General features: G+C 49.8%; 3 protein-coding genes across 3 annotated transcripts; all 3 read right to left on the reverse strand.

Moving 5' to 3' along the window:
- Nucleotides 1-851: 851 nt before the first annotated feature.
- Nucleotides 852-2,669, reverse strand: LOC34617290 (axoneme-associated protein mst101(2)). Its single transcript, XM_022730665.1, has one exon. It carries the CDS (start codon nucleotides 2,667-2,669, stop codon nucleotides 852-854), a length of 1,818 nt encoding a protein of 605 aa, XP_022588002.1.
- A 1,931-nt stretch (nucleotides 2,670-4,600) lies between these two features.
- LOC34617289 (uncharacterized protein OsI_027940) lies at nucleotides 4,601-5,525 on the reverse strand. Its single transcript, XM_026338516.1, has 2 exons — nucleotides 5,316-5,525; nucleotides 4,601-5,023 (listed from the first exon to the last, which is right to left on the reverse strand). The coding sequence occupies exons 1-2, from the start codon at nucleotides 5,523-5,525 to the stop codon at nucleotides 4,601-4,603; spliced, it is 633 nt and encodes a 210-aa protein (XP_026194301.1).
- Nucleotides 5,526-9,576: 4,051 nt separating this feature from the next.
- On the reverse strand, nucleotides 9,577-11,735 carry LOC34617288 (mannitol-1-phosphatase). Its single transcript, XM_022730663.2, has 5 exons — nucleotides 11,454-11,735; nucleotides 10,841-11,086; nucleotides 10,373-10,507; nucleotides 10,083-10,202; nucleotides 9,577-9,741 (listed from the first exon to the last, which is right to left on the reverse strand). The coding sequence occupies exons 1-5, from the start codon at nucleotides 11,733-11,735 to the stop codon at nucleotides 9,577-9,579; spliced, it is 948 nt and encodes a 315-aa protein (XP_022588000.2).
- Nucleotides 11,736-13,021: the final 1,286 nt, after the last annotated feature.

The following is a 13,021-nucleotide window of genomic DNA, read 5'->3' on the forward strand; positions in this document are numbered from 1 at the left end:
ACAGGAAGCCGACCTCTAGAAACAGGCGGAGAGAGGCCACCGCTCACTAGAAAGCGTAATTTAGGTGAGGGGCAAGCGGGAGATGCAAGACGAAGGCAGCCGGCAAGGAACGGCAAAACAGGAACCAGAAGCCTGGGCAAAATGGAACTGTGCAGATACACGCTGGCCTGACGGCCTGTTCAACATGTACATAGAAATAAAATTGCGAATTAGAGGTTCTCCATGGCTAGTTACTACCAAGCGGGCTACTCGAGCAGTTGCTGGAAGCGCCTCCACTTTTACATGTCCTGAGGCTGGATCACGCAAGGGCCCTGAAAGGGCATTTGACGAGACATTCTAAGGGGGGAAGAAAGTGGTTTTAATTCGTAAGAGATGACTCGCTGCCGTTAGACCAGTGGGCGGTGCACTCTAGACCAAAGTCTTCTTGGAAGGTGGCGAGCTCTGTGTATGTATGTATATGTATGTGTATGTCTTTGTGTATGTCTTGTATATGTATGTGTATGTCTTTGTGTATGTCTTGTGTATGGATGTGTATGTCTTTGTGTATGTCTTGTATATGTATGTGTATGTCTTGTGTATGCCTTGTGTATGCATGTATGTGTTTGTATGTGTATGTCTTGCGCATGACCAATGTATGCATGTATGTCTTGTCTGTCTGTGTGTGGGTGTGGCGAGTGTGGATGTGAGGGCAAAACTTAAAGAACCATAGCTCTTGAAGACAGTTTGCTTAGCGAAAAATAGTCGTGGTGGCTGCTACTGAGCAAAGGACCACTGTGTGTTTGCGGGGGGCTCTGTCTCGGGGCTAGTTCGTGCGTGTGCTCTATCGCAGAGCAGCTAGCTCGCTGCTATGCCTAGTGCTTGGACATCATCATGGGTGCTGCGGGGGCTTCCTTGGACAAGGTGGCCATGGGAGCCGGCGCCTCCTTAGACATCATCATGGGAGCTGGCGGGGGGGCCTCCTTTGACTGGCGAATGACGGGAGGGGGGGAAGCAACTTGGACAGTGCTGCACTTCGTGGTGTACTTGGTCTCGGAGCATGCGTAGGGTTGCTGCTTCACAACGTCGTTATAGCAGGTCTTGGGGACCGTGTATGGTTTCTGCTCGCACTGCTGCTGCATCTGGACCTTGGCGCACTCGTAGGGCTCTTGCTGAGGCACATCTCTGTAGCATGTCTTGTCGACTGTGTATGGCACCTGCTTGCACTCCTTCCTGGGGCAGGAGTAGGGAACCTGGACCGGCACGTTCTTCGTGCACGTCTTCTCAACGAACTGGCATTCCCTCTCCTGGACCGTCTTGCTGCACGGGTACTCCTCCTTGACAGAGACGGTGCGCATGCATGTGTCGGTGTAGGGCACGGCCTGCATGTGGCACTGCTCCTTGTACTGCGTTTCGGGGCAGCTGTATGGCACCTGGATGGCCTTGGGGCGAGTGCAGGTATCGTTCACGGTGTAAGGCACCTGCTCGCACTCCTGCTTCATCTGGACCTTAGGACAGGAGTAGGTTTGCTGCTGTGGCACCTGGCGCGTGCAGGTAGCCGGCACTTCCATGGGCACGTTCTTGCACTGCTGCCTGTACTGAGTCTTGCTGCAAGAGTAGGGCTTCTGCATGGGTACCGACTGGTAGCAGGTGTCGGGGACCTCGTAGGGCACCTGTTGGCACTCGTCCTGATACTGAGTCTTGGTGCATGCGTAAGACTCCTGTTGGGGCACGTCTCTGTAGCAGGTCTTGTTCACCTGCATGGGAACAGTGCGGCAGGTGGGGGCGGACTTGAGGCGCCTCATCTTGCAGTGCTTGCCCTTGCACATGGGGGGAGCCTCCATCATCTGGGGGGCCTCTGTAATGCACTCTGTCTTGTACTCGGTCTTGGGGCAGTCATACGCCTCCTTGACCATGACGGTCTTCATGCAAGTGTGAGGAGCTTCGTATGGCACCTTGCGGCACTGCTGACGGAACTCAGTCTTCTTGCACTTGTATGCCTTCTTCGTCTCGACGGTTTGGTAGCAAGTTTCGGGGACCTCATAAGGTACCTGCTCGCACTGTTGCTGGTACTCGGTCTTGGTGCACTTGTACTGCTCGGCCACCATGACCGTCTTCTGGCACGCGTCCATAACGTTGTGCGCGACGTTTCTGCACTGCTGCCTGTACTCGGTGCGAGGGCAGCTGTAGGTTTCCTGAGTCATTTGCTCCTTGTAGCAAGTCTTAGCAACCTGATAAGGAACCTGCTGGCACATCTTCTCCTGGCGGGTCTTCTGGCAAGGATATGGCTGCTGTTGAGGCACCTGGCGGAAACAAGTGGAAGGGACCTCACGCGGAACCATTTTGCAGTGCTCCTTGCCGCACGAGTAGGGCTGCACGGTCATCTCAGTGCGCTGGCAGGTCTTTGGCACGTCATAGCACTCGGTCTTCATCTGAGTCTGAGGACAGGGGTACGCCTCCTTGGTGTTAACAGTTCTATAGCAGGTATCGGGCACCTGCATAGCCACATTCTTGCAGACCTCGCGTGTTTCGGTTTTGTCGCAGGGGTAAGCCTCCTTTACAGTGATATTGCGGTAGCAGGTCGAAGCGGCCTGATACGGCACCTGCTCACAAACTTCGCGCGTCTCTTTGGCCAGCGCTGGAGCAGCGCAAAGCGCTATGGCTGCGGCAATCGCGGCAGCTGATGTTTTCATCTTCCACTCGTGATACAGAAAATTCAGATGTGGGATCCCCGAGAAGGAAAAGGAATAGAGGAAGATGAGAAGAACGTTATTGTGTGATGCATGTATTGGCGCCCCCTGCACCCGTAAAATTCCAATGTGGCGGCCGAAGGAGAGGGGGGAAGTACAGGCAGGCTTCGCTCTATCGCGCGAGAGGGCGCTTCGTCTCGCTGCGTCTTCTATCGCTCCTTCTTCTCCGTCTCATTTTCCTGTCAAGTATTATTGATTACAATCCCAAAACCACCAGAAAACATCCCATGAAATCCAATGTTGGCAGTCTTTTCGTAAATACAGGATCACGTGCACACTCTGCCGAAGGAGCCGAGGCATGCCACACATTGAGGCAGAAGCAAAAATGGCTTTTCCTAAGTTAAATTCAAGAAATAACATAGCATTTTTGCACCGTCCTACTTCCCATAGGCTCTCAGAAGCTTGAATAATTCCCAAGCCATTGTGTTTCAACGTGCCGTTCCCATCCGTGCATCAGGGAGTGACTTGTCCCACGGCCACCCATGTTCGATCTTCTACTATCTTTGAAGAAATCTATGAGCATTCTGGAAATTTCTATCTTAAATAGGAGAGTAAGAGTTGGAGACACTTATCACAATCAATGCAGCCACGCTTACACAAAAACCACGAGCAGTCGGCAGCAGGAAGATGTCTTCCCATTATTGGGCTGAAATGAGGGCACAACGCTGTTAAGTACTATTCGCAAAGTCTTATCAATAGGTGCACTACTAAAAAGCATGCATTGATCTGTCGAACACTTCATGCATACGCGGCTCTTGAAATATGTATGCAGTGGTGCGTGCACGCAGGTGTTCGCTCGTGAGTGCGTTGGGCCACACCAATTTCAGAGAGCATAATACAAATAGTGAGAGGGAGCAAGAGATTTGGTACGGAAATATTGAAGCATAAGCATCAAGAACTGCAGCGATGGAGAACGAGGAACAACGCAAACCAACCTTCTGAATATTTTTGGCTCCAATGTAGATATTTGAGTGGAAGACCTCAGCAAGGCACGCAGCCTAGTATGGCAGCACTCCTTCAGTAACTAAATCCGTTGTTAGTCCGATTGGTACATACAATCTAAGCGCTACGCTTTTGTCTGCTGAAGGTTCCTCTATGAGGCTGTGCAACACTTCTGCCGCCTGAGCAATTAAGTGGTTACAATCAAAGTTGCTGCATTACCGGCACCACCACCGTACAGCACAACACTGCGACTGTAGCCTGAAGACCAAGCCTTCACAAAGGGGAAATCAGAGTGCCGTGCGGCAGCAACATCCTGCCATGCATCCAATTCCACGCGATGGTATTACTGTGACGACATTAAAAAGGAACAGGCATATTCGCACTTTATGAGTTGTCTTGCAATTCTGCAGTCTCGATGGTATAAGAATATGATCTGGAGACGAGCACAATACGGGTGGTGCGACACGTTTATGAATGCAAACCTCCACGAAAACGTATGCTTTACAGACCACAACAGGAACGCACAACTGCGTTCCGCACGTTTCAATGGACAGCAGAGGAAATAAGGTAAAGGTTTTTGTTTGTCGTTTTGTGCCTCTTGAAAAGAAAGAGGAGCCTGTGCACTTTGTGCGCCTCAACACAGAAACTAACTATAACCTCCCTTCGCTTGTTCGCCCGCAGGAGCGAACATCCTGTGCAGCACTGTGCTACACAGGTAGCACTAAGTGCTTCGACGAGGAACCAAAGGACTGAAGAGTTACACCCAGAAGGACCTCAGGCAGGCAGCTCTAGCTTGCTTGCAGCGGGGTGGTGGCAGGCGCGAGGCAGTGCGTTGGTAATATATGCCTCCCGTCTTAACTCTTTGCTATCTTGCTTGACTAATAAGCTCAATACCAAAGCCAAAGAAAGAGCATTCAACATTCCATAATTCTTTATGATTCAGCCGTAGCAGGTGGCTTCGCTTCCTCCTCCGCCTTCTTATCTCCGGCCCCCTCGGCCTCATCATCTTCTCCCATGGGCGCATCGAGATCCTTGAGATCGTCTTCATCGTCCGAGTCACCCATATCTCCCATATCGCCAAAGCCACCAGCGCCACCCAAAGAGCTGAGATCCAGACCTCCCATGCCTCCCATGCCTCCCATGCCTCCCATGCCTCCAAAGCCCATCGAGTCCATATCGAAGTCTCCCATGTCCATCTTGTTATTTTCTTCTTCATCCGAGTCAACCCATTTGTTCCAATCGCACTTCAGCCAGTGCAGCTTCTTTTTGTCCGCTGTTGAGACGCGGTGCCACCTCCGCGCCTCCTTTTTCACCAATTTGAACTGCACATTGCGCTGGGTGCTATACTTGCTCTCCTGCAGCAGCAGCAGATACAAACCGCAAGAACGAGGCTTCTGTGAGCTGGTGGTGCACACGAGTTTACGTGGAGAAACATGGTTCCGAAGCAGCGTGCAAAACAGAGACACTCGTAAACTCGGGCCAAAAAATCAGCGTAAGGGCTCTGGCATATAGCTGCAGTGGGTGCAATGACAAACCGACAACCTGACAAGGAAGCAGTTAGATTCATCATTCCCATGCTATTCCTAGCCATAGCAACATGAACAGCAGCCTTGAACGCGGTGTGAGCAAAAGAGTTGCTCTCCATACCTCAACATTGATTGACTCGGGAAAATCTAGGTGGCAGGAGTATGCCTTTTCACCCTTTGTGCAGTAAAAGTCGAGGCTCTGTTCCTCAAGGTCGACTTTCAAATTCTCTGGGGAAGTAACCTGCACGGTGAGAAAGACAAAGTCCTTCCGTTCCGCCCACAGGCATTCGGGGGTGCAGCTCTCTTTTCTGCACGCACGCAAACGGAGCATGCAGAGTGGGAAGCTAGCAGATAGTTGGCTTCTTCAGATGCATACAGTTACGCCAAAGGAAGACCTAAAGAAGACAATACACGGCAAAACAAGCATGACAGAGAACCGAGGCCCCGTGCACTTCTAAGCAGCCAGACCTGGATGCCTATTTCCTCCCCATGAAAGCACCACGGCCACACTGAAATTTAACAGACACGTAGGCCAAGAATGCGGGAGCCACACATGCTGATTCAATCCTTAACGGTGTAAAAAACACTATACATGCGGCGAAACAAAAGAGCATGGAAGGAAGGAAAACGAATGTTGGCACTCCCCCGAGATCTCTAGCTTTCGCTGCCCGCCTCACATACAACAAAGCTACTTGCGCATACAACCTATGCGTGCGACAGCACCATTGGCATGATATGAACGCCTGCAGGTAGCTCTATGGGGGTCCCTAGAGCATCCACTGCACGCACCCATGGCCCCAACCCACGGGTTTCCACGGGGGAGCCTTCGAAGCCAGGGATGGTTTTTTCGCTTCGAAGTGCCCCACTAACAAGAAGTTAAAGCACTTATTGCAGCATTATTCACTCATCTCCGCTCAGTACACTCCGTGCACAGACACCCCGCAGCCTCCATTCCAACTAGGGGGGCCCTGCCAAGGGGCAGGGAGCAAGACAACCGTAGATATTCCTCGCCCCTCCGACCTAGTGTAGATACACACGGATAATATATGATGCACTATGCGGAAACCCCTCCATTCTCGGCCCCCCATCGCAACAAGCACCAACCTCACTGCCGCCGCCGGCGTTGCTGCTACTTCTACCACTGGTGCTGATGCTGCCGCTGCTGCTGCATTTGAAGTGTCTCCTTACGCCATTTTAACGTCCTGAGTCCCGTCGATTCGCAAACTTGGCAGAAGGAAGGAAAGAAGAAAACCCACAAGCTCCTCAAAACCAAGCAGACAGGCGCACCCACACTGAAGGGCTCGGTGCCCCTGCGGGGCCGCCACAGCCCTACTCCTGGGGCTTTCCGTTTGTGGTAAACAGGCGTGCCCCTGTCTGTATTTACGGTTGTACACAGCATGGATGTATTTCCCTTGCTCTTTGAACGCATACTGCTTGACGCTTGCACTTGGATCTTCGGGCCACCAACTCTGCACGCCTTTCCGCTTTCAGCCTTCTACAATTAACTCAGTGTCTGGAGGTCTTCTCTACCGGTTAAACTGTGGGTGTGCAACACCCTCGGACTCTCTCCTTGGAGAGCAACATAGGGTGGTGCAATCCAATTTCTTTGCATGTATGGGAAGATCCATCACTTTTTATTCTCTACGGCAGCAGCCACAGGGCTTGCAGTGGCAAAGCATGTATCGAGCGTACGTGAAACGCTCCACAAAAGGTCTCTGCACGCAGACACGTGACGTCAGACTCACGACAAACTCAATAGTAAGTTATTTAATATGCGTTTTAGGGTGTTTTACAAAACAGCTCCCTCCTTCCAATGACCGCGGCCCCAGGAGTTCCCGACCTCACGAGAAAGGGCCAACTAGGGTACACCTAGTTGCATCTTCCATAAACTTCAAGCATTCACGACTAGTTATTTATAGTGCCAGGCGCACACGCACACAGCATGGCGTCTTGTCGCACTGAGATGTGATTGCTCCGCAATAACAACGTATACTAACAGCCAAAATAAACGGACAATTCCTGATGACTTCTCATTTTATATAACTAGTATAGTATATAGTCTTTAAGCTTAGCCTTGTCAATACGGTGCAGACCCGGGCAAGCGTTTGAATAATGGCTGTGTGCCCTGCCAAGCTGGACTAACGCACTTCCTATTACACCAATAATTTTGGCTGTGCAATTAGAAAACGACTGGTTATTTGGTTTGATTACTCGAAGGTCTTAGTGGCTACCGAGCAGAGTCAATTCAATACAATAGAAACCAATATTGGGTGCATCTGCACGCGAGGCTGCAGTGTGCGTACACCTAGTTGTGAATGGTCGAAGTGCTCATACAGGATGCAGCGAAGCGCACTCTAGCTGTGACTCTCCACTCTCCCATCAGAACTCCGAAAGGTGGGGGCGGGGAATGGGGGGCTGCCTTTCGGAGCAACTACTACTTCTCTGCTAGCTGCTGTAGGGAGTTTGAAACTTGAAGTATCCGCATATTGTATGCCTAGGGAGAGCGTGCCAACTGGCCCTTGCTCGTGATTTGTCCATAACCTCAGTGGAGAAAAGACAGCTGGGGTGCACGGAGATACAGTGTAACAGTCCGAGTAGCATGTATGACCTCACTGAATTTGTTGTCTTCGACAAAAAACCATCCAAACCTAACAATGAGTACCTAGCTCAAGCTGAAGGACAATTGCTGTGTGCAAGCTGAACTCCATACAACCAGAAAGTATGCTGTGGGCCAGTGTGATAAGGTCGCAGCTATTCAGGGGAGTGTACTTGCCTGCACCTCGGTTGTCCTTCCGCCCGTAAGGCACAACCCCTCATGATGGGGGGCAATCACAGCTCTGATTGAGTCTTTCAAGGGCCTTTGGTAGGATGGGGGAGTGAACAGTTTCTCATGGAAGCTCTTGAGGACGCATTACGTGTACCGCTAGAGCAGTCCGGGCAGTCGGCCACAGTCCTAAGTACAATCATACTGTATGTATCATAGTGGAGATTCAACCCGAAGTGAATAGAATACTCGAAGAACCATGGAACACAGCGAGCGCCTAATTTAATGTAAACCCTGGTGTCGCAGCTGCCTAAGGGTACCTAACATAAATCGTCATAGAGGGAAGGTTATGGTGTCCCATGTAAGTGTATGCGCCTGCGCGCGTGCCTAGATGCCGTCGGGGGAAGGGGTTGTGCTTCGACTCCTTGCTGTCGCACCTAACCAAAACCCAGACACTACTGCCTTCACCCCAACAACGGGAGGAGCAAACACATGCCTGCAAACAGCCACTAAATGGCTAATATTCTGCGGGGCTTCCATTTCATGTCTCTTCTTATTGAGATCGACAGGCGAACATTTTAGTTCCAAATATCCCATCACTCCATTGAGGTGCTGCGTGCAAGCCCTGAACTCTGAGGCCCATTCAACCGGGGACTTCAAGCGTTGACAACCAGAAAGTCTAAACCGACATGGTCTAAGACTCAGTCTTACGCAGTCGAGAAGTCGAATACATTTCAGTCTAGAACAGCAGCCTCCGCTGTAGTAACAGCCGCAGATTCACCATCGGAAAAACAGGTCACAAGGTTCCGCACAACATTGGGCATTCGCCAACAGAACAAATGAGGGGAGGAAACGAAGCGCCTCATTGTGTTGATCCAGTTCCGGAATGATGACGCAGGTAACCTGCAGCTTCGCTGTCGAGCGACAGGCGCCTTGGACATGCCTTTTTTGGATAGAGAGACCTCCTGTGAGTAGGCCATAAGAAACTGAGAGCTATATGTGCTGCTGCAGTGCGGACACGCGTGGAGGAGCATCGTCTGGATGTTGACGGTGCTTAGTCCACGTGCTGTTGTTTCTGCTTGAGTTTTTTTTCTATCAAAATCCATTGACGCCATCGTCTCTCTATACAAGAGGGTAGCATATTGGTGTACGTATATTCAATTTTGCTTCTGCGATTATTTACGCAGAAATGCTCAGCAAAGGAAAAGTTCGGGAGGAGCACACTCGCGCTTGCTCTCGGTGTAAAAAACAACATCCATGTGTGTGCATGACCTACCACTAGATGCGTTTCCAGATGCAGACGAAGAAAATGGGCATACAGTGCCTCATGCGGTGAGAGTGTGCTGAAGTGCACCGTAGTCCATTTGTCTGCAGTGTCTTTAACAGGGCTCACAACGACTCTTTACTTTAATAAAACGAATGAGGATAAGCTAGCTGAAAAGGCGACCACGAGAAAACCGAGATGGGCCGAATTAATCTGTTTGAAGGGTTTAGTGCTAAAGTAGGGTTTTAAAATGCTCCTGTACCGAATGCAGCTGTGCCTGCATCGCATCAGCAGCAAGCGGCACCGATGCTGCTGAAATTTATTCTTTGGTGAGGGAACCGGAAGCACTAGAGATTATGCCTGTTTGTGCTGTGTACGACCAGGAATAAGAAGAGTAGGGGTTGCGTTTGGCATAATGTAATTGCCATCAAAACCCAGCCAGCCCGAGGCGTCTGCTTTCCCAAACCCCAATAGAATGGATACTGCAGCACCCGCCATGCTGTGTCCGTATAATACCACCTGCAGAAGTCCCACGCAAGCACAAGCCATATACGGTAGAACCAAAAAGGTTTTGTAGCGTAGGTATATCAGGAGGGGGAAGAGGGGGAGAAAAATAGAGGTGTCGCTAGTAGCATGGTGACGCTGCTTGTTGGGGAGTCAGATGGGAAGCTGTAGCTGGTGGCGGTGGTGGGAGCTTAACAGGCAAAAGCTGGCGGGAGCACGACAAAACCAAGCAGGCAAGTGAAGAAGCCAGTGGGTGACAGACCATCGAGAAGGAGAGGCGAAGACGACACAGAAAGAGGGATACAGGTAGGCCCATTTAAGGCTTCCAATAGCACAAACGAAATGCTTCCGATTACTCTGGGTTTGCGCAGTTCATTGTGGCACTTCTGTTTCAAAACTTCGTTAGCGATTTTCTCAACTTTGCGCAGCGCCTCGCGCTGCCTCTGCATACACTCCAGGAAATTTTCCCCCTCAATCTGCATCGACACCCAAAGATGGCACCATTGTGGAAAGCACAGAAACCAAGAACAATGGAAAGGAAATGGTATAGGAGACGTGAACCTTGCACCTAGGGGATGCAAAGCAAGCCTATGACAAGCAAAAGTTTGTTCTAAGGCTGAAACACGCCTGCATTTTGGTGGTTTACTTCTTTCTGGCCGTTCAGCCACTCGGGGTGTGTCCAGAGCGATAAATTGACGCGGTGGGGTTCTTTTGATTTGACCAACGCGTTTTGCTCCAGGTAAAACAAATGTCCGATGTCTGTTGCTGGAAGCTCCGCAACCTGCAGAAAAATGCATTCAAAACATCAGAGAACGTACGCATCCTAAATTTCTCAAGGTTTTACAGAAGCCTCCTGCCCTCTAAGCTTTACGCCCCTTCGTATTTTCATGTTCATAGGCGTGTATCTGTCAACGTATACTCGCACTTCCGTAGAGGCATGTGCCTACAGTGGTCGTGCACTTGAACTTAGCAACGTACAGGAGTGTAAAACAAGTGTTGTTCTATTCTGGTTCAGCCATTGTGCGCCTGTTTTACGCATTTTCTATGAATAGGTCATTCTTGAAGTGATCAAAAATAAGCTAAGCTGCGGCGGGGGTTGCCGTAACTGTGTCACCTTGAGGTTGTCCCACGCCCCAAACTTCATTTCCGCTACCTCTGGCAGGACCTTGTACTCAATATCTTTGTGCTTTTCCAGAAAGGGTAAGGCTGTTTTCTGCGCTCGTTGCAACGGGGAGGAAACAACCAAATCGGGTAGGGACCACTCCCCATCATGCACAAACTTTTCCAATCGCTCTGCCGCAGTAGCTGCCTGCTCCAAGCCTATATTGTTCAACTGATTGTTCTGGTAATCTACCTGCCCCTGAAGCACAAAGGCGCATGTACGCGGCCACAGGGCAGGACGGAAGTCGCACACATACATCGGCTGAGCCAGTAGCTACACAAGATTTGCTATCATGTGAAAAAACATTTGTGGGACGCCACATGCAAAGACACAAGCGCACGGCTATAGGAATGTAATCGTTTCATATGTCATGTGGGCGTTGTGTCCACCTTGTTTGTGCAGGGTAGTCACTGTGCAAAGGCCCACAAAATACTTAAGCTACTTGTTTCTCCGGATTCGAGAGGCAGTGTCTAGAAAGGATTGACTAGTTGATGCTCGGAGCACCCCTTTAAGATCAAGAGGTTATTCAGAAAGTCCGACATTCTCTACCCCGCGAATTGCTCACCTGGTAAACCCTAGGCTCGGTATTTCCCTCTGTTTTCCCGTGTCTGATGTAACAAACCTCCATGTGCAGATCAAGCGGCTCGAATGTGTCTTTATATCGAATTCTGCCAGACTGGACGTCCAGCCCGATGCCGATCTCGCTAGCCAGTTGCTGCCATTTTGCTATTTGGTCCTTTCCTGCATCCTGTAAGAATTTGACGTAGTTTTCCCGCTGGTTAAGTTGGCTCTCTCTAATTGTAGCGTAGCATTTTTCAAGCTCCATTTCCGTCCACTTTCTCTCCATTTTGTTGCCTTCGAGCGAAATAGGAAAAGTGGCCAGTCCTGTGGGTGGGGAGAAGAACGCAAGCAGTCTGCCGCACCGACACTTGGATGCAAATCCAAGTCTGTGTGTAAATCGCATTCGATGATATTAGCCGCAATCTTGCTTGAAATGGTATTCAAATCTCACCCCAGCTCATTAATGGGTGGCTCCCAACTGTTTGCACAACGTACTGAAACACATACCAGCGTGTCCACTGGATAGGAACCAGCACTGACCGTGCATGCACAAAAAGGCCAAAATTCGTTAAAGACAGCCGTGGTGAGGTCAGTTTCTCTAATACTGTGTATATATAAGTTTTTCCCAACTCATTCATCATGGGAGTAAGGAAAATATCTTCTCCTAGCGAACCTAAGGGGACATGCAAGCTCCACCGCAGTACTCATACACATTATATACCGGGTATACTAAAGCGAAGGAGCCAGAGTGAAAAATTTTGAAAAAAATAAAAATATCCTTGGCTGTGTCAGGTCACACCATAAGAAAGGACACTGCAGCATGTAGAAGCAATGCACCTTCCATAAAGTGGAATGCTGCGTTCCCCTGTGCATCAACTTCGTATCAAAGCCTAATAAAAGCTTTGTGCGCTTCGGTTGAACTCGCACTAGAAGCAAACGATTTAGGAGTTTTGACTCTTAGCCTTTAAATTCTGTTAGTGGCTGCTTGAGCTACGCGCTCCAATTTCAGCCCGCATTACCCTCTTAATTGTGTTAACACACTCTATAGCAGAAAAACTCTACAGGCAATTCTCTGCCCCCCTTTTATTCAACTACTTATAGGGATTCCTCACAGTTTGATTTTCAGTTTAACTATTGAAGAGAAACCTCAGGCATACCCTAACCCCAAGAAATACACTGATGTGCGTTTCACGCTAGCGTTATATTTGACTTACATAGCCACTTTTATCGTGATTTAAGCTTTTTTCAGCAAAGAATTCAGTGGATTAGCACAAAGATTTATCTGCAGTCTTCTGCTTGATTGCCCGCTTATTGCTACTTCGCCGTTTCTCGATTGTGTGCTGCGTTACTGTAATGCTTCACGGTTTCCTCAAAACGCCTAGCTTTAGATTCTTAAGTTGTAGCAGAAACATACTTAATGCTTCTCGAAAATATGCTCTCACCTCTCCCTGTCTGTGGCCCTCAGAGCTCCAGAGTTTAGGGATAATACCAGTGAGGGCGCACGTAGCTGCACCCTCTAAGCACTCCGAGCAGTCAGAGCTAGCGGCCCATAGCATCTAGCCCACATGCACG

The sequence above is a fragment of the Cyclospora cayetanensis genome, unplaced genomic scaffold (genome assembly GCF_002999335.1).
Source record: "Cyclospora cayetanensis isolate NF1_C8 unplaced genomic scaffold, CcayRef3 CcayRef3_contig_27, whole genome shotgun sequence".
Lineage (NCBI taxonomy): Eukaryota > Apicomplexa > Conoidasida > Eucoccidiorida > Eimeriidae > Cyclospora > Cyclospora cayetanensis.

Bases quoted from the DNA above. Each gene is read 5' to 3' on its own strand.
- LOC34617290 (XM_022730665.1), bottom strand. From the start codon at position 2,669: ATGAAAACATCAGCTGCCGCGATTGCCGCAGCCATAGCGCTTTGCGCT.
- LOC34617289 (XM_026338516.1), bottom strand. From the start codon at position 5,525: ATGCTCCGTTTGCGTGCGTGCAGAAAAGAGAGCTGCACCCCCGAATGC. The intron at 5,024-5,315 runs GTATGGAGAGCA...CTGCTGCTGCAG, and splicing joins CCGAGTCAATCAATGTTGAG to GAGAGCAAGTATAGCACCCA.
- LOC34617288 (XM_022730663.2), bottom strand. From the start codon at position 11,735: ATGGAGAGAAAGTGGACGGAAATGGAGCTTGAAAAATGCTACGCTACA. The intron at 10,203-10,372 runs GTAAACCACCAA...GTGTCGATGCAG, and splicing joins GGCTGAACGGCCAGAAAGAA to ATTGAGGGGGAAAATTTCCT. The intron at 9,742-10,082 runs GTAATCGGAAGC...GGACTTCTGCAG, and splicing joins ATGAACTGCGCAAACCCAGA to GTGGTATTATACGGACACAG.